This window comes from Oncorhynchus keta, chromosome 24 (genome assembly GCF_023373465.1).
Source record: "Oncorhynchus keta strain PuntledgeMale-10-30-2019 chromosome 24, Oket_V2, whole genome shotgun sequence".
Taxonomy (NCBI): domain Eukaryota; kingdom Metazoa; phylum Chordata; class Actinopteri; order Salmoniformes; family Salmonidae; genus Oncorhynchus; species Oncorhynchus keta.
In genome coordinates this window covers 237,256-256,956 of record NC_068444.1, presented here as the reverse complement: position 1 = coordinate 256,956, position 19,701 = coordinate 237,256, and the positions used below count along the sequence as shown (strand labels likewise).

The window sequence follows — 19,701 nt, the reverse complement described above, 5'->3', positions numbered from 1 at the left end:
TATATAATATTCTACAAACTGTAGTTTAGCGCAGAAAATGTGGGAATGAACTACAATGACCATGATCCATTGTGCGGCCGCTAACTTCTTTCGGATCTTTGGGACGCTAGCGTCCCACCACGACAACATCCGGTGAAATTGCAGAGCGCAAAATTCAAAAAACGAAAGTAGTAATATTAAACATTCATACACCATTCTTTAGCTTAAAATCTTGGTAATCGAACCGCTTTGTCCGATTTACAATAGGCTTTTACGGCGAAAGCATAGCATTTGATTGTCTGAGGACAGCGCCTCACCCACTTCCCACATTAACATGAATTCATAACCTGCACAGGTGTCACAAAACTCAAAAATAGCGAAAATAAATCGCTTACCTTTGAAGATCTTCATCTTTTTGCAATCCAAAGGGTCCCAGTTACACAATGAATGGTCGTTTTATTCGTTCCTAATCAATCCTCAGGTACCCTAATTTGTAAATAAACAATACAATTTAAGATGGAAAATAGTTATGTTCATTCCCGGAGATTAACTTGTTGACGCTACCCATCCCGGTAGTGGGATAATTGTCATCAGCAACGCTGAATAGCATAGCATCACAGTCAAATAATATTACTACAAATGTTAATATTCATGAAATCACAAGTGCAATATAGGAAAACACAGCTTAGCCTTTTGTTAATCCAGCTGTCGTCTCAGATTTTGAAATTATGCTTTACAGCGAAAGCAATCCAAGCGTTTGTGTAAATTTATCGATGGCACAGCATAACATTATGTACACTAAGCATTAAGTAGCTAGGTCACGAAAATCAGAAAAGCAATCAAAACAATAGGTTACCTTTGATCTTCGGAGGTTTTCACTCAGGAGACTCCCAGTTACACAACAAATGTTCCTTTTGTTCCATAAAGATTATTTTTATACCCAAAATACCTCAGTTTGTTTGTCGCGTTATGTTCATAAATCCACAGGAAAGAGTGGTCACGACAACGCAGACATATATTCCAAATAATATCCATAATGTCCACAAACATTTTTTATAATCAATACTCAGGTTGTTTTTAAAATATATATTCGATAATATATCAACCGAGTGTGTAGCTTTTTCAATAGTACCGGGAGGAACAATGGCCGCTTTACTCTATAGCGCAAAACTCACTCTGAGAGCCCCCACCTGTCCACTTACACAATGTGATCTTTCACGCTCATTTTTCAAAATAAAAGCCTGAAACTATGTCTAAAGACTGTTGACACCATAGGGAAGCCATAGAGAAAGGAATCTGGTTGATATCCCTTTAAATGGAGGATAGGCATGCAGAGAGGTTTCAAAATAAGAGGCACTTCCTGATTGGATTTTCCTCAGGCTTTCGCCTGTAATATCAGTTCTGTTATACTCACAGACAATATTTTTACAGTTTTGGAAACTCTAGAGTGTTTTCTATCCTAATCTGACAATTATATGCATATTCTAGTTGCTGGGGCTGAGAAATAGGCAGTTTCAAATGGGTATGTTTTTTTAGCCAAAAATGAAAATACTGCCCCCTACACACAAAAGGTTAATAACCAACCACAAACATTTTCCAATCAAGCAGAGGCATAACGAATGTCAGAAATAGCTGTAAAATGCCTCGCGGGTGGCGCAGTGGTGAAGGGGCGCTGTACTGCAGCGCCAGCTGTGCCATCAGAGACTCTGGGTTCGCGCCCAGGCTGTGTTGTAACCAGGCACGAGGGCTTGGACGGTAGGGATGTCCTTGTCTCATCGCGCACCAGCGACTCCTGTGGCAGTGCGCGCTAACCAAGGTTGCCAGTTGCACGGTGTTTCCTCAGACACATTGGTGCGGCTGGCTTCTGGGTTGGATGCGCGCTGTGTTAAGAAGCAGTGCGGCTTGGTTGGGTTGTGTATCGGAGGACGCATGACTTTCAACCTTCGTCTCTCCTCAGTCCGTACAGGAGTTGTAGCGATGAGACAAGATAGTAGCTACTAAAACAATTGGACACCACGAAATTGGGTAGAAAAAGGGGTAAAATTCAATAAAAAATAAAATAAAATACATTACCTTTGACGATATTCATCTTTGTGCAATTTAATGGGTCCCAGTTAAACAATGAATGGTCGTTTTGTTCGATAAAGTCCTTCTTTATATCCCATAAATGTCAGTTTATTTGGTGCGTTTGATTCAGAAATCAACCTGTTCCAACTCGCCTACAAAGGAATCTAAAAAGTTACCTGTAAACTTCGTCCAAACAATTCAAACAACGTTTCTAATCCAACCTCAGGTACCCTAATATGTAAATAATTGATACAATTTAAGACTAAATAAACTGTGTTCAATAGCGGAGAAAAATAACGAGGAGCACGAGGAACTCATTCACACACACCAAAAGACTAGAGTCCTTGTGAGGGATACTTTGCAAGAATACGAATACTTCTTAATTTCTCAAAAATCAAGCATAAAACAATTTCTAAAGACTCTTGACATCTACTGGGCATAATTCTTGCTCCGCAGACTGGACATGTTTAAGCGGGAGGCAATGGATCATGGTCATTGTAGTTAATTACCACGTTTTCTGCGCTAAACTACAGGATGTAGAATATTGGTATTTTGGAAACTACAACTCCCTACTACATCGCACAGTTCAGGCTTGAGCTGATTTTCCTCTCCAGAAACTGCACATCGAGCTCACAGAAAAAATACAACGAAATGGAATTCAAATAATTGAACTGATGTCGGTCAGTAAGTTATTTTAAAACCGAAAAATAACCAACATTTCGGTTAATCGCTCAGCACTAATACATCACGATGTAGACGGGGTATGAGAGAAGTGCGAACGCGCGATTGCGAAAGATAGAAAGCAGTTGATCTTGATACTTTATGACTGCTGAATACAAACTACCTCTTATTTACGTTGAAGAACTACTAAAATAGTGATTTTGTCAGACAGCAGCAGCTGACTTGGAAGGAAATAATAAAGTCATCAAATAAAACAAATATTTGATTAAAGTGATGTGAATAACTGATGGTTAATGAGTGATCAGCAGTCACTACCATCATGGGACTTGTATTAGTAGTTTTATTCTGCATTACAGCATTCAACCCACAGTGCATTTAATGTCCATTTAAAAAACATTGAAACAGAAAACCTTCATAATTTTTCAATAATTGAACCGACCTCACCAGTAGCTAGTAAGTGTACTAACTGAACCATAGATGCATTTCTCTATTCTCTCTGCACAACATGGCAGTGAATGAGTTACCAACAGAAGCTCTCTGTTTCCTCTGTATGATATTACCATGACATTCTCCTGTCCTCTCGTCTCCTTTTCTCTCTTCTGTTCCAGGCTGACTGCTTCTCCAATGACATCCACAAGCTGGACACCACAACCATGGCCTGGTCACTAATCAATACAAGGGTGAGTTACCTTACATTTGAGTCGTTTAGTAGTAGACGCTCTTATCCAGAACGACTTACAGTGGGGACTGCATACATTAATGTACTTCTTCGTACTCGTCCCCCGTGGGAATTGAACTCAAATCAAATCAAATTTATTTATATAGCCCTTCGTACATCAGCTGATATCTCAAAGTGCTGTACAGAAACCCAGCCTAAAAAAAAACTGCCCTAAAAAACCCACAGCCTTGGCTTTTCAAGCGCCATGCTCTACCAACAGATTTCAATTTTTGGGCATTTCTAGTCCAGTGGTCTTATTGAGCAGCCTTTCACCATCCGTTGGGAGACTAGAAGCACTAAAAGCCTGGGAGAGAAGATTATACACATCTTTAGGAACACCTTTAGCCAATAGAACAGCCTCAATGTGTCGGGGCATGGACTCAAGATGTCGAAAGCGTTCCACAGGGATGCTTAGTTTTTTAGGAAGGAGGTCAGAGATCTGGCAGTGTGATGCCAGGACAGAAACCTCTCTCTCAACGTGAGCAAGACAAAGGAGCTGATAGTGGACTACAGGAAAAGGAGGGACGAACACGCCCACATTCAGATCGATGGGGCTGTAGTGGAGCGGGTTGAGAGCTTCAAGTTCGTTGATGTCCACATCACCAACAAATCATCATGGCCTAACCACACCAAGAAAGTCGTGAAGAGGGCACGACAACACCTTTTCCCCCTCAGGAGACTCAAAAGATTTGGCACCATCGAGAGCAACCTGACCGGTTGCATGTAAGTCGCTCTGGATAAGAGCGTCTGCTAAATGACTTAAATGTAAATGATCACCGCCTGGTATGGCAACTGCTCAGCATCCGACCGTAAGGCGTTAGAGGGTAGTGCGTATGGCCCATTGAATCTCTGGGGCGAAGCTTACTGCCAACCAGGACCTATATACTAGGCGGTGTCCATCTCTCTACCTGGTCAGAGCCCTCCATCTCTCTACCTGGGCAGAGCCCTCCATCTCTCTACCTGGACAGAGCCCTCCATCTCTCTACCTGGTCAGAGCCCTCCATCTCTCTACCTGGGCAGAGCCCTCCATCTCTCTACCTGGGCAGAGCCCTCCATCTCTCTACCTGGGCAGAGCCCTCCATCTCTCTACCTGGGCAGAGCCCTCCATCTCTCTACCTGGTCAGAGCCCTCCATCTCTCTACCTGGGCAGAGCCCTCCATCTCTCCACCTGTTCAGAGCCCTCCATCTCTCTACCTGGGCAGAGCCCTCCATCTCTCTACCTGGGCAGAGCCCTCCATCTCTCTACCTGGGCAGAGCCCTCCATCTCTCTACCTGGACAGAGCCCTCCATCTCTCTACCTGGACAGAGCCCTCCATCTCTCTGCATGGGCAGAGCCCTCCATCTCTCTACCTGGGCAGAGCCCTCCATCTTTCTACCTGGGCAGAGCCCTCCATCTCTCTACCTGGGCAGAGCCCTCCATCTCTCTACCTGGGCAGAGCCCTCCATCTCTCTACCTGGGCAGAGCCCTCCATCTCTCTACCTGGACAGAGCCCTCCATCTCTCTACCTGGGCAGAGCCCTCCATCTCTCTACCTGGGCAGAGCCCTCCATCTCTCTACCTGGTCAGAGCCCTCCATCTCTCTACCTGGGCAGAGCCCTCCATCTCTCTACCTGGACAGAGCCCTCCATCTCTCTACCTGGTCAGAGCCCTCCATCTCTCTGCCTGGGAAGAGCCCTCCATCTCTCTACCTGGGCAGAGCCCTCCATCTCTCTACCTGGGCAGAGCCCTCCATCTCTCTACCTGGACAGAGCCCTCCATCTCTCTACCTGGGCAGAGCCCTCCATCTCTCTACCTGGGCAGAGCCCTCCATCTCTACCTGGTCAGAGCCCTCCATCTCTCTACCTGGGCAGAGCCCTCCATCTCTACCTGGACAGAGCCCTCCATCTCTACCTGGGCAGAGCCCTCCATCTCTACCTGGACAGAGCCCTCCATCTCTCTACCTGGTCAGAGCCAGAGCCCTCCATCTCTCTACCTGGTCAGAGCCCTCCATCTCTCTACCTGGGCAGAGCCCTCCATCTCTCTACCTGGGCAGAGCCCTCCATCTCTCTACCTGGTCAGAGCCCTCCATCTCTCTACCTGGTCAGAGCCCTCCATCTCTCTACCTGGTCAGAGCCCTCCATCTCTCTACCTGGGCAGAGCCCTCCATCTCTCTACCTGGGCAGAGCCCTCCATCTCTTTACCTGGGCAGAGCCCTCCATCTCTCTACCTGGGCAGAGCCCTCCATCTCTCTACCTGGGCAGAGCCCTCCATCTCTCTGCCTGGGAAGAGCCCTCCATCTCTCTACCTGGGCAGAGCCCTCCATCTCTCTACCTGGGCAGAGCCCTCCATCTCTCTACCTGGACAGAGCCCTCCATCTCTCTACCTGGGCAGAGCCCTCCATCTCTCTACCTGGGCAGAGCCCTCCATCTCTCTACCTGGTCAGAGCCCTCCATCTCTCTACCTGGGCAGAGCCCTCCATCTCTCTACCTGGACAGAGCCCTCCATCTCTCTACCTGGGCAGAGCCCTCCATCTCTCTACCTGGACAGAGCCCTCCATCTCTCTACCTGGTCAGAGCCCTCCATCTCTCTACCTGGACAGAGCCCTCCATCTCTCTACCTGGTCAGAGCCCTCCATCTCTCTACCTGGGCAGAGCCCTCCATCTCTCTACCTGGGCAGAGCCCTCCATCTCTCTACCTGGTCAGAGCCCTCCATCTCTCTACCTGGTCAGAGCCCTCCATCTCTCTACCTGGTCAGAGCCCTCCATCTCTCTACCTGGGCAGAGCCCTCCATCTCTCTACCTGGGCAGAGCCCTCCATCTCTCTACCTGGGCAGAGCCCTCCATCTCTCTACCTGGGCAGAGCCCTCCATCTCTCTACCTGGGCAGAGCCCTCCATCTCTCTACCTGGGCAGAGCCCTCCATCTCTCTACCTGGGCAGAGCCCTCCATCTCTCTACCTGGGCAGAGCCCTCCATCTCTCTACCTGGGCAGAGCCCTCCATCTCTACCTGGGCAGAGCCCTCCATCTCTCTACCTGGGCAGAGCCCTCCATCTCTCTACCTGGGCAGAGCCCTCCATCTCTCCACCTGTTCAGAGCCCTCCATCTCTCTACCTGGGCAGAGCCCTCCATCTCTCTACCTGGGCAGAGCCCTCCATCTCTCTACCTGGGCAGAGCCCTCCATCTCTCTACCTGGGCAGAGCCCTCCATCTCTCCACCTGGTCAGAGCCCTCCATCTCTACCTGGACAGAGCCCCCCATCTCTCTACCTGGGCAGAGCCCTCCATCTCTCTACCTGGGCAGAGCCCTCCATCTCTCTACCTGGGCAGAGCCCTCCATCTCTCTACCTGGGCAGAGCCCTCCATCTCTACCTGGGCAGAGCCCTCCATCTCTCTACCTGGGCAGAGCCCTCCATCTCTACCTGGTCAGAGCCCTCCATCTCTACCTGGGCAGAGCCCTCCATCTCTCTACCTGGGCAGAGCCCTCCATCTCTCTACCTGGTCAGAGCCCTCCATCTCTCTACCTGGGCAGAGCCCTCCATCTCTCCACCTGTTCAGAGCCCTCCATCTCTCTACCTGGGCAGAGCCCTCCATCTCTCTACCTGGGCAGAGCCCTCCATCTCTCCACCTGGTCAGAGCCCTCCATCTCTCTACCTGGGCAGAGCCCTCCATCTCTCTACCTGGGCAGAGCCCTCCATCTCTCTACCTGGGCAGAGCCCTCCATCTCTCTACCTGGTCAGAGCCCTCCATCTCTCTACCTGGGCAGAGCCCTCCTTCTCTCTACCTGGGCAGAGCCCTCCATCTCTCTACCTGGGCAGAGCCCTCCATCTCTCCACCTGGTCAGAGCCCTCCATCTCTACCTGGACAGAGCCCTCCATCTCTACCTGGACAGAGCCCTCCATCTCTCTACCTGGGCAGAACCCTCCATCTCTCCACCTGGTCAGAGCCCTCCATCTCTACCTGGACAGAGCCCTCCATCTCTCTACCTGGGCAGAGCCCTCCATCTCTCTACCTGGGCAGAGCCCTCCATCTCTCTACCTGGGCAGAGCCCTCCATCTCTCTTCCTGGGCAGAGCCCTCCATCTCTCTTCCTGGGCAGAGCCCTCCATCTCTACCTGGGCAGAGCCCTCCATCTCTCTACCTGGGCAGAGCCCTCCATCTCTCTACCTGGTCAGAGCCCTCCATCTCTCTACCTGGGCAGAGCCCTCCATCTCTCCACCTGTTCAGAGCCCTCCATCTCTCTACCTGGGCAGAGCCCTCCATCTCTCTACCTGGTCAGAGCCCTCCATCTCTCTACCTGGTCAGAGCCCTCCATCTCTCTACCTGGTCAGAGCCCTCCATCTCTCTACCTGGTCAGAGCCCTCCATCTCTCTACCTGGTCAGAGCCCTCCATCTCTCTACCTGGGCAGAGCCCTCCATCTCTCTACCTGGGCAGAGCCCTCCATCTCTCTACCTGGGCAGAGCCCTCCATCTCTCTACCTGAGCAGAGCCCTCCACCTCTACCTGGTTAGAGCCCTCCATCTCTCTACCTCCAACTCCTCTCCCCAGGGTACTCCTGTCACTATCATCACCAACCCTCTCCCAAGGGTTCTCCTGCCATTGTCATCACCTACCCTCTCCCAACACCTCTCCCCAGGGTACTTCCTGCCACTATCATCACCATCCCTCTCCCAACTCCTCTCCCCAGGGTACTCTTGCCACTATCATCACCATCCGTCTCCCAACTCTTCTCCCCAGGGTTCTCCTGCCACTATCATCACCATCCCTCTCCCAACTCCTCTCCCCAGGGTACTCCTGCCACACTATCATCACCATCCCTCTCCCAACTCCTCTCCCCAGAGTACTCTTGCCACTATCATCACCATCCCTCTCCCAACTCCTCTCTCCAGGGTACTCCTGCCACTATCATCACCATCCCTCTCCCAACTCCTCTCCGAAGGGTACTCCTGCCATTGTCATCACCAACTCCTCTCTCCAGGGTACTCCTGCCACTATCATCACCATCCCTCTCCCAACTCCTCTCTCCAGGGTACTCCTGCCACTATCATCACCATCCCTCTCCCAACTCCTCTCCGAAGGGTACTCCTGCCATTGTCATCACCAACTCCTCTCTCCAGGGTACTCCTGCCACTATCATCACCATCCCTCTCCCAACTCCTCTCCCCAGGGTTCTCCTGCGATCGTCATCACCAACCCTCTCCCAACTCCTCTCCCCAGGGTACTCCTGCCATTGTCATCACCTACCCTCTCCCAACACCTCTCCCCAGGGTACTTCCTGCCACTATCATCACCATCCCTCTCCCAACTCCTCTCCCCAGGGTACTCCTGCCACTCGGCTACCTTCTCCTCTCTGCTTTCCGCTCCCCTCTTCATCTCTCCTCTCCCCTTTTCTCTCTCTCCTCTTTAGGCTCATTAGAGAGACTTCCACTCTGCCCCAATTATTACCACTAAGTCTCTCCTCCCCTCTCTCCTCTTCTTTCTGTTCTCTCTAGGGTACTCCATCACAACTAAGTCTCTCCTCTTCTCTCTGTTCTCTCTAGGGTACTCCATCACAACTAAGTCTCTCCTCTTCTCTCTGTTCTCTCTAGGGTACTCCATCACAACTAAGTCTCTCCTCTTCTCTCTGTTCTCTCTAGGGTACTCCATCACAACTAAGTCTCTCCTCTTCTCTCTGTTCTCTCTAGGGTACTCCATCACAACTAAGTCTCTCCTCTTCTCTCTGTTCTCTCTAGGGTACTCCATCACAACTAAGTCTCTCCTCTTCTTTCTGTTCTCTCTAGGGTACTCCATCACAACTAAGTCTCTCCTCTTCTCTCTGTTCTCTCTAGGGTACTCCATCACCACTAAGTCTCTCCTCTTCTTTCTGTTCTCTCTAGGGTACTCCATCACAACTAAGTCTCTCCTCTTCTTTCTGTTCTCTCTAGGGTACTCCATCACAACTAAGTCTCTCCTCTTCTCTCTGTTCTCTCTAGGGTACTCCATCACAACTAAGTCTCTCCTCTTCTTTCTGTTCTCTCTAGGGTACTCCATCACAACTAAGTCTCTCCTCTCTCTCTGTTCTCTCTAGGGTACTCCATCACAACTAAGTCTCTCCTCTTCTTCTGTTCTCTCTAGGGTACTCCATCACAACTAAGTCTCTCCTCTTCTCTCTGTTCTCTCTAGGGTACTCCATCACAACTAAGTCTCTCCTCTTCTCTCTGTTCTCTCTAGGGTACTCCATCACAACTAAGTCTCTCCTCTTCTCTCTGTTCTCTCTAGGGTACTCCATCACAACTAAGTCTCTCCTCTTCTCTCTGTTCTCTCTAGGGTACTCCATCACAACTAAGTCTCTCCTCTTCTCTCTGTTCTCTCTAGGGTACTCCATCACAACTAAGTCTCTCCTCTTCTCTCTGTTCTCTCTAGGGTACTCCATCACAACTAAGTCTCTCCTTTTCTATCTCTTCTCGCTAGGGTACTCCATCACCACTAAGTCTCTCCTCCCCTCTCTCCTCTTCTCTCTGTTCTCTCTAGGGTACTCCATCACCACTAAGTCTCTCCTCCCCTCTCTCCTCTTCTCTCTGTTCTCTCTACGGTACTCCATCACCACTAAGTCTCTCCTCTTCTCTCTGTTCTCTCTAGGGTACTCCATCACCACTAAGTCTCTCCTCCCCTCTCTCATCTTTTCTCTGTTCTCTCTAGGGTACTCCATCACCACTAAGTCTCTCCTCCCCTCTCTCATCTTTTCTCTGTTCTCTCTAGGGTACTCCATCACCACTAAGTCTCTCCTCCCCTCTCTCCTCTTCTCTCTGTTCTCTCTAGGGTACTCCATCACCACTAAGTCTCTCCTCCCCTCTCTCCTCTTCTCTCTGTTCTCTCTACGGTACTCCATCACCACTAAGTCTCTCCTCCCCTCTCTCATCTTCTCTCTGTTCTCTCTAGGGTACTCCATCACCACTAAGTCTCTCCTCCCCTCTCTCATCTTCTCTCTGTTCTCTCTAGGGTACTCCATCACCACTAAGTCTCTCCTCTTCTCTCTGTTCTCTCAGGGTACTCCATCACCACTAAGTCTCTCCTCTTCTCTCTGTTCTCTCTAGGGTACTCCATCACCACTAAGTCTCTCCTCCCCTCTCTCCTCTTCTCTCTGTTCTCTCTATAGTACTCCATCACCACTAAGTCTCTCCTCCCCTCTCTCCTCTTCTCTCTGTTCTCTCTAGGGTACTCCATCACCACTAAGTCTCTCCTCTTCTCTCTGTTCTCTCAGGGTACTCCATCACCACTAAGTCTCTCCTCTTCTCTCTGTTCTCTCTAGGGTACTCCATCACCACTAAGTCTCTCCTCCCCTCTCTCCTCTTCTCTCTGTTCTCTCTAGGGTACTCCATCACCACTAAGTCTCTCCTCTTCTCTCTGTTCTCTCAGGGTACTCCATCACCACTAAGTCTCTCCTCTTCTCTCTGTTCTCTCTAGGGTACTCCATCACCACTAAGTCTCTCCTCTTCTCTCTGTTCTCTCTAGGGTACTCCATCACCACTAAGTCTCTCCTCTTCTCTCTGTTCTCTCTGTTCTCTCTAGGGTACTCCATCACCACTAAGTCTCTCCTCCCCTCTCTCATCTTCTCTCTGTTCTCTCTAGGGTACTCCATCACCACTAAGTCTCTCCTCTTCTCTCTGTTCTCTCAGGGTACTCCATCACCACTAAGTCTCTCCTCCCCTCTCTCATATTTTCTCTGTTCTCTCTAGGGTACTCCATCACCACTAAGTCTCTCCTCCCCTCTCTCCTCTTCTCTCTGTTCTCTCTTGGGTACTCCATCACCACTAAGTCTCTCCTCTTCTCTCTGTTCTCTCAGGGTACTCCATCACCACTAAGTCTCTCCTCCCCTCTCTCCTCTTCTCTCTGTTCTCTCTACGGTACTCCATCACCACTAAGTCTCTCCTCTTCTCTCTGTTCTCTCTACGGTACTCCATCACCACTAAGTCTCTCCTCCCCTCTCTCCTCTTCTCTCTGTTCTCTCTAGGGTACTCCATCACCACTAAGTCTCTCCTCCCCTCTCTCCTCTTCTCTCTGTTCTCTCTAGGGTACTCCATCACCACTAAGTCTCTCCTCTTCTCTCTGTTCTCTCTAGGGTACTCCATCACCACTAAGTCTCTCCTCCCCTCTCTCATCTTCTCTCTGTTCTCTCTAGGGTACTCCATCACCACTAAGTCTCTCATCTTCTCTCTGTTCTCTCTAGGGTACTCCATCACCACTAAGTCTCTCCTCTTCTCTCTGTTCTCTCAGGGTACTCCATCACCACTAAGTCTCTCATCTTCTCTCTATTCTCTCTAGGGTACTCCATCACCACTAAGTCTCTCATCTTCTCTCTGTTCTCTCTAGGGTACTCCATCACCACTAAGTCTCTCCTCCCCTCTCTCCTCTTCTCTCTGTTCTCTCTAGAGTACTCCATCACCACTAAGTCTCTCCTCCCCTCTCTCCTCTTCTCCCTGTTCTCTCTAGAGTACTCCATCACCACTAAGTCTCTCCTCTTCTCTCTGTTCTCTCTGTTCTCTCTACGGTACTCCATCACCACTAAGTCTCTCCTCTTCTCTCTGTTCTCTCTAGGGTACTCCATCACCACTAAGTCTCTCCTCTTCTCTCTGTTCTCTCTGTTCTCTCTACGGTACTCCATCACCACTAAGTCTCTCCTCTTCTCTCTGTTCTCTCTAGGGTACTCCATCACCACTAAGTCTCTCCTCTTCTCCCTGTTCTCTCAGGGTACTCCATCACCACTAAGTCTCTCCTCTTCTCTCTGTTCTCTCTAGGGTACTCCATCACCACTAAGTCTCTCCTCCCCTCTCTCATCTTCTCTCTGTTCTCTCTAGGGTACTCCATCACCACTAAGTCTCTCCTCTTCTCTCTGTTCTCTCTAGGGTACTCCATCACCACTCAGTCTCTCCTCCCCTCTCTCATCTTCTCTCTGTTCTCTCTAGGGTACTCCATCACCACTAAGTCTCTCATCTTCTCTCTCTCCATCACCACTAAGTCTCTCCTCTTCTCTCTGTTCTCTCAGGGTACTCCATCACCACTAAGTCTCTACTCCCTCTCTCTGTCTCTCTGTTCTTGGGGTACTCCATCACCACTAAGTCTCTACTCCCTCTCCTCTTCTCTGTTCTCTCTACGGTACTCCATCACCACTAAGTCTCTCCTCCCCTATCTCTCTGTTCTCTCTAGGGTACTCCATCACCACTAAGTCTCTCCTCCTCTCTCTGTTCTCTCTAGGGTACTCCATCACCACTAAGTCTCTCCTCCTCTCTCTGTTCTCTTTAGGGTACTCCATCACCACGAAGTCTCTCCTCTCTCTCCTTTCCTGTCATCGCTCTCTTCTCTCAGGGTACTCCATCACCACTAAGTCTCTCCTCTTCTCTCTCCTCTTCTCCTCTATCCCCCCTCCCCTCTCTCTCTTCCCCCCTCCTCTCTCTTCTCTCAGGGTACTCCAGCTCGTTGGAGGGACTTCCACTCTGCCACCATCATTGGCACTAAGATGTTTGTGTTTGGAGGCAGAGCAGATCGCTTCGGTCCGTTCCACTCTAATAATGAGATCTACTGCAACAAGATAAAGGTGTTTGATACAGAGACCAACAGCTGGCTGAACACTGCTACTGCTCAGCTCCCACCAGAGGGACGACGTAGCCACTCAGCCTGTAAGAGACAGACAGACACAGCGTAATGGCACACACAAACACCCGTTGCATTGTAGTTTAATGGCAGTGTTGAATAAAAGGCTCATGTCAATGCATTCATTATAGGAAACGTGTCTGAATTCAAATGTTCCATCTTTCTTTTCTGTAATTATGTTCTGTTGACTGCGGTTCTCTCCTCTGTGACCTTTCAGTCTCCCTGTCACATGGGGGATGTCTTTAGGACCCCCCTGTTCCTGTTGGGGTGTCTTTAGGACCCCACTGTTCCTGTTGGGGTGTCTTTAGGACCCCACTGTTCCTGTTGGGGTGTCTTTAGGACCCCCTGTTCCTGTTGGGGTGTCTTTAGGACCCCCTGTTCCTATTGGGATGTCTTTAGGACCCCCCTGTTCCTGTTGGGGTGTCTTTAGGACCCCCCTGTTCCTGTTGGGGTGTCTTTAGGACCCCCCTGTTCCTGTTGGGGTGTCTTTAGGACCCCCCTGTTCCTATTGGGGTGTCTTTAGGACCCCCCTGTTCCTGTTGGGGTGTCTTTAGGACCCCCTGTTCCTGTTGGGGTGTCTTTAGCACTGTTCCTGTTGGGGTGTCTTTAGGACCCCCTGTTCCTGTTGGGGTGTCTTTAGGACCCCCCTATTCCTGTTGGGGTGTCTTTAGGACCCCCCTGTTCCTGTTGGGGTGTCTTTAGGACCCCCCTGTTCCTGTTGGGGTGTCTTTAGGACCCCCCTGTTCCTGTTGGGGTGTCTTTAGGACCCCACTGTTCCTGTTGGGGTGTCTTTAGCACTGTTCCTGTTGGGGTGTCTTTAGGGCCCCCTGTTCCTGTTGGGGTGTCTTTAGGGCCCCCCTGTTCCTGTTGGGGTGTCTTTAGGACCCCCCTGTTCCTGTTGGGGTGTCTTTAGGACCCCCCTGTTCCTGTTGGGGTGTCTTTAGGACCCCCCTGTTCCTGTTGGGGTGTCTTTAGGACCCCCCTGTTCCTGTTGGGGTGTCTATAGGACCCCCCTGTTCCTGTTGGGGTGTCTTTAGGGCCCCCCTGTTCCTGTTGGGGTGTCTTTAGGACCCCCCTGTTCCTGTTGGGGTGTCTTTAGGGCCCCCTGTTCCTGTTGGGGTGTCTTTAGGGCCCCCTGTTCCTGTTGGGGTGTCTTTAGGGCCCCCCTGTTCCTGTTGGGGTGTCTTTAGGACCCCCCTGTTCCTGTTGGGGTGTCTTTAGGGCCCCCCTGTTCCTGTTGGGGTGTCTTTAGGGCCCCCCTGTTCCTGTTGGGGTGTCTTTAGCACTGTTCCTGTTGGGGTGTCTTTAGGACCCCACTGTTCCTATTGGGGTGTCTTTAGGGCCCCCCTATTCCTGTTGGGGTGTCTTTAGGACCCCACTGTTCCTGTTGGGGTGTCTTTAGGGCCCCCCTGTTCCTGTTGGGGTGTCTTTAGGACCCCCTGTTCCTGTTGGGGTGTCTTTAGCACTGTTCCTATTGGGGTGTCTTTAGGACCCCCCTGTTCCAGTTGGGTTGTCTTTAGGGCCCCACTGTTCCTGTTGGGGTGTCTTTAGGGCCCCACTGTTCCTATTTGGGTGTCTTTAGGACCCCCCTGTTCCAGTTGGGGTGTCTTTAGGGCCCCACTGTTCCTATTGGGGTGTCTTTAGGACCCCCCTGTTCCTATTGGGGTGTCTTTAGGACCCCCCTGTTCCTGTTGGGGTGTCTTTAGGGCCCCCCTATTCCTGTTGGGGTGTCTTTAGGACCCCCTGTTCCTGTTGGGGTGTCTTTAGGGCCCCCCTATTCCTGTTGGGGTGTCTTTAGGGCCCCCCTATTCCTGTTGGGGTGTCTTTAGGGCCCCACTGTTCCTGTTGGGGTGTCTTTAGGGCCCCACTGTTCCTATTTGGGTGTCTTTAGGACCCCCCTGTTCCAGTTGGGGTGTCTTTAGGGCCCCACTGTTCCTATTGGGGTGTCTTTAGGACCCCCTGTTCCTATTGGGGTGTCTTTAGGACCCCACTGTTCCTGTTGGGGTGTCTTTAAGACCCCCCTGTTCCTGTTGGGGTGTCTTTAGGGCCCCCCTATTCATGTTGGGGTGTCTTTAGGACCCCCCTGTTCCTGTTGGGGTGTCTTTAGGACCCCACTGTTCCTATTGGGGTGTCTTTAGGGCCCCACTGTTCCTATTGGGGTGTCTTTAGGGCCCCACTGTTCCTGTTGGGGTGTCTTTAGGGCCCCCCTATTCCTGTTGGGGTGTCTTTAGGGCCCCCTGTTCCTGTTGGGGTGTCTATAGGACCCCCCTGTTCCTGTTGGGGTGTCTATAGGACCCCCCTGTTCCTGTTGGGGTGTCTATAGGACCCCCCTGTTCCTGTTGGGGTGTCTTTAGGACCCCCTGTTCCTGTTGGGGTGTCTTTAGGACCCCCCTGTTCCTGTTGGGGTGTCTTTAGGACCCCCTGTTCCTGTTGGGGTGTCTTTAGGACCCCCCTGTTCCTGTTGGGGTGTCTTTAGGACCCCCCTGTTCCTGTTGGGGTGTCTATATGCTTCTTCCTTTGTTACTCATCATATGATTTATTAGAGACCGATCTCCGAAATGGTCTATTCATTTTCCTTTCTCTCCTCCAGTTTCCTGTAACGGGGAGCTGTATATATTCGGGGGCTACAACGCTCGTCTGGACCGACACTTCAACGACCTTTGGAAGTTCAACCCAGGTGATAAACCGTAAAAATAAAAAATAAAAATATATAGATCCATTTTAAATTGTGAGGTTTGGTAGGACAGACGGGGAGCTAGTGTTGGGTTGGTAGGACAGACAGGGAGCTAGTTTTGGGTTGGTAGGACAGACAGGGAGCTAGTGTTGGGTTGGTAGGACAGACAGGGAGCTAGTGTTGGGTTGGTAGGACAGACAGGGAGCTAGTGTTGGGTTTGACAGGACAGACAGGGAGCTAGTGTTGGGTTGGTAGGACAGACAGACAGGAGCTGTGTTGTGTTGGTAGGACAGACAGGAGCTAGTGTTGGGTTGGTAGGACAGACAGGAGCTAGTGTTGGGTTGGTAGGACAGGGGGAGCTAGTGTTGGGTTGGTAGGACAGACAGGAGCTCGTGTTGGGTTGGTAGGACAGACAGGGAGCTAGTGTTGGGTTGGTAGGACAGACAGGGAGCTCGTGTTGGGTTGACAGGACAGACAGGGGGAGCTAGTGTTGGGTTGGTAGGACAGACAGGGAGCTAGTGTTGGTTTGGTAGGACAGACAGGGAGCTAGTGTTGGGTTGGTAGGGCAGACAGGGATGGAGCTAGTGTTGGGTTGGTAGGACAGACAGACAGGGAGCTGTGTTGTGTTGGTAGGACAGACAGGGAGCTGGAGCTGTGTTGGGTTGGTAGGACAGACAGGAGCTAGTGCTGGGTTGGTAGGACAGACAGGGAGCAAGTTTTGGGTTGGTAGGACAGACAGGGAGCTAGTGTTGGGTTGGTAGGACATACAGGGAGCTAGTGTTGGGTTGGTAGGACAGACAGGGAGCTAGTGTTGGGTTGGTAGGACAGACAGGGAGCTAGTGTTGGGTTGGTAGGACAGACAGGGAGCTAGTGCTGGTTTGACATGACAGGACAGGGATGGAGCTGGTGTTGGTTTGACATGACATGGATGGAGCTGGTGTTAGTTTGACAGGACAGGGATGGAGCTGGTGTTGGTTTGACAGGACAGGACAGGGATGGAGCTGGTGTTGGTTTGACATGACATGGATGGAGCTGGTGTTAGTTTGACAGGACAGGACAGGGATGGAGCTGGTGTTGGTTTGACAGGACAGGACAGGGATGGAGCTGGTGTTGGTTTGACAGGACAGGGATGGAGCTGGTGTTGGTTTGACAGGACAGGGATGGAGCTGGTGTTGGTTTGACAGGACAGGGATGGAGCTGGTGTTGGTTTGACAGGACAGGAATGGAGCTGGTGTTGGTTTGACAGGACAGGGATGGAGCTGGTGTTGGTTTGACAGGACAGGGATGGAGCTGGTGTTAGTTTGACAGGACAGGGATGGAGCTGGTGTTGGTTTGACAGGACAGGAATGGAGCTGGTGTTGGTTTGACAGGACAGGGACGGAGCTTGTTTTGGTTTGACAGGACAGTGATGGAGCTGGTGTTGGTTTGACAGGACAGGACAGGGATGGAGCTGGTGTTGGTTTGACAGGACAGGGATGGAGCTGGTGTTAGTTTGACAGGACAGGGATGGAGCTGGTGTTGGTTTGACAGGACAGGGATGGAGCTGGTGTTGGTTTGACAGGACAGGGATGGAGCTGGTGTTGGTTTGACAGGACAGGACAGGGATGGAGCTGGTGTTAGTTTGACAGGACAGGGATGGAGCTGGTGTTAGTTTCACAGGACAGGGATGGAGCTGGTGTTGGTTTGACAGGACAGGACAGGGATGGAGCTGGTGTTGGTTTGACAGGACAGGGATGGAGCTGGTGTTGCTTTGACAGGACAGGGATGGAGCTGGTGTTGGTTTGACAGGACAGGAATGGAGCTGGTGTTGGTTTGACAGGACAGGGATGGAGCTGGTGTTGGTTTGACAGGACAGGGATGGAGCTGGTGTTGGTTTGACAGGACAGGGATGGAGCTGGTGTTGGTTTGACAGGACAGGACAGGGATGGAGCTGGTGTTGGTTTGACAGGACAGGGATGGAGCTGGTGTTGGTTTGACAGGACAGGGATGGAGCTGGTGTTGGTTTGACAGGACAGGGATGGAGCTGGTGTTGGTTTGACAGGACAGGGATGGAGCTGGTGTTGGTTTGACAGGACAGGGATGGAGCTGGTGTTGGTTTGACAGGACAGGGATGGAGCTGGTGTTGGTTTGACAGGACAGGAATGGAGCTGGTGTTAGTTTGACAGGACAGGGATGGAGCTGGTGTTGGTTTGACAGGACAGGGATGGAGCTGGTGTTGGTTTGACAGGACAGGGATGGAGCTGGTGTTAGTTTGACAGGACAGGGATGGAGCTGGTGTTGGTTTGACAGGACAGGGATGGAGCTGGTGTTGGTTTTGACAGGACAGGGATGGAGCTGGTGTTGGTTTGACAGGACAGGGATGGAGCTGGTGTTAGTTTGACAGGACAGGGATGGAGCTGGTGTTGGTTTGACAGGACAGGGATGGAGCTGGTGTTGGTTTGACAGGACAGGACAGGGATGGAGCTGGTGTTAGTTTGACAGGACAGGGATGGAGCTGGTGTTTGTTTGACAGGACAGGGATGGAGCTGGTGTTGGTTTGACTGGACAGGGACGGAGCTGGTGTTAGTTTGACAGGACAGGGATGGAGCTGGTGTTGGTTTGACAGGACAGGACAGGGATGGAGCTGGTGTTGGTTTGACAGGACAGGGATGGAACTGGTGTTGGTTTGACAGGACAGGACAGGGATGGAGCTGGTGTTGGTTTGACAGGACAGGGATGGAGCTGGTGTTGGTTTGACAGGACAGGGATGGAGCTGGTGTTGGTTTGACAGGACAGGGATGGAGCTGGTGTTGGTTTGACAGGACAGGGATGGAGCTGGTGTTGGTTTGACAGGACAGGGATGGAGCTGGTGTTGGTTTGACAGGACAGGGATGGAGCTGGTGTTGGTTTGACAGGACAGGGATGGAGCTGGTGTTGGTTTGACAGGACAGGGATGGAGCTGGTGTTGGTTTGACAGGACAGGGATGGAGCTGGTGTTGGTTTGACAGGACAGGGATGGAGCTGGTGTTAGTTTGACAGGACAGGGATGGAGCTGGTGTTAGTTTGACAGGACAGGGATGGAGCTGGTGTTGGTTTGACAGGACAGGGATGGAGCTGGTGTTGGTTTGACAGGACAGGGATGGAGCTGGTGTTAGTTTGACAGGACAGGGATGGAGCTGGTGTTGGTTTGACAGGACAGGGATGGAGCTGGTGTTGGTTTGACAGGACAGGGATGGAGCTGGTGTTAGTTTGACAGGACAGGGATGGAGCTGTTGGGTTGGTAGGACAGACAGGGAGGTAGTGTTGGGTTGGTAGGACAGGCAGGGAGCTAGTGTTGGGTTGGTAGGACAGACAGGGAGGTAGTGTTGGTTTGACAGGACAGGGATGGAGCTAGTGTTAGTTTGACAGGGATGGAGCCAGTGTTGGTTTGACAGGACAGACTGGGAGTTTGACAGGGATGGAGCTGGTGTTAGGACAGACAGGAGCAGTGTTGGTTTGACAGGACAGACATGGAGCCAGTGTTGGTTTGACAGGACAGGGATGGAGCCAGTGTTGTTTGACAGGACAGACATGGAGCCAGTGTTGGTTTGACAGGACAGGGATGGAGCTAGTGTTGGTTGGCAGGACAGACAGGGAGGAGTGTTGGGTTGGTAGGACAGACAGGGAGGTAGTGTTGGGTTGGTAGGACAGACAGGAGGTAGTGTTGGGTTGGTAGGACAGACAGGAGCTAGTGTTGGGTTGGTAGGACAGACAGGAGGTAGTGTTGGGTTGGTAGGACAGGCAGGAGCTAGTGTTGGGTTGGTAGGACAGACAGGAGCTAGTGTTGGGTTGGTAGGACAGACAGGAGCTAGTGTTGGGTTGGTAGGACAGACAGGAGCTAGTGTTGGGTTGGTAGGACAGACAGGAGCTAGTGTTGGGTTGGTAGGACAGACAGGGAGCCAGTGTTGGGTTGGTAGGACAGACAGGAGCTAGTGTTGGGTTGGTAGGACAGACAGGGAGCTAGTG

At 51.2% G+C, this 19,701-nt stretch overlaps 1 protein-coding gene across 1 annotated transcript in view; it reads left to right on the top strand.

Annotated features, from left to right (window-relative positions):
• The window catches only part of klhdc3 (kelch domain containing 3), a 166,218-nt gene that overhangs the window by 55,984 nt on the left and 90,533 nt on the right, over positions 1–19,701 (top strand). Inside the window, exons 5-7 of the mRNA XM_052477433.1 lie at positions 3,336–3,407; positions 12,856–13,069; positions 15,634–15,720. Of these exons, the coding sequence (XP_052333393.1) occupies positions 3,336–3,407; positions 12,856–13,069; positions 15,634–15,720 (373 nt within the window). The remainder of the gene's footprint in view (positions 1–3,335; positions 3,408–12,855; positions 13,070–15,633; positions 15,721–19,701) is intronic.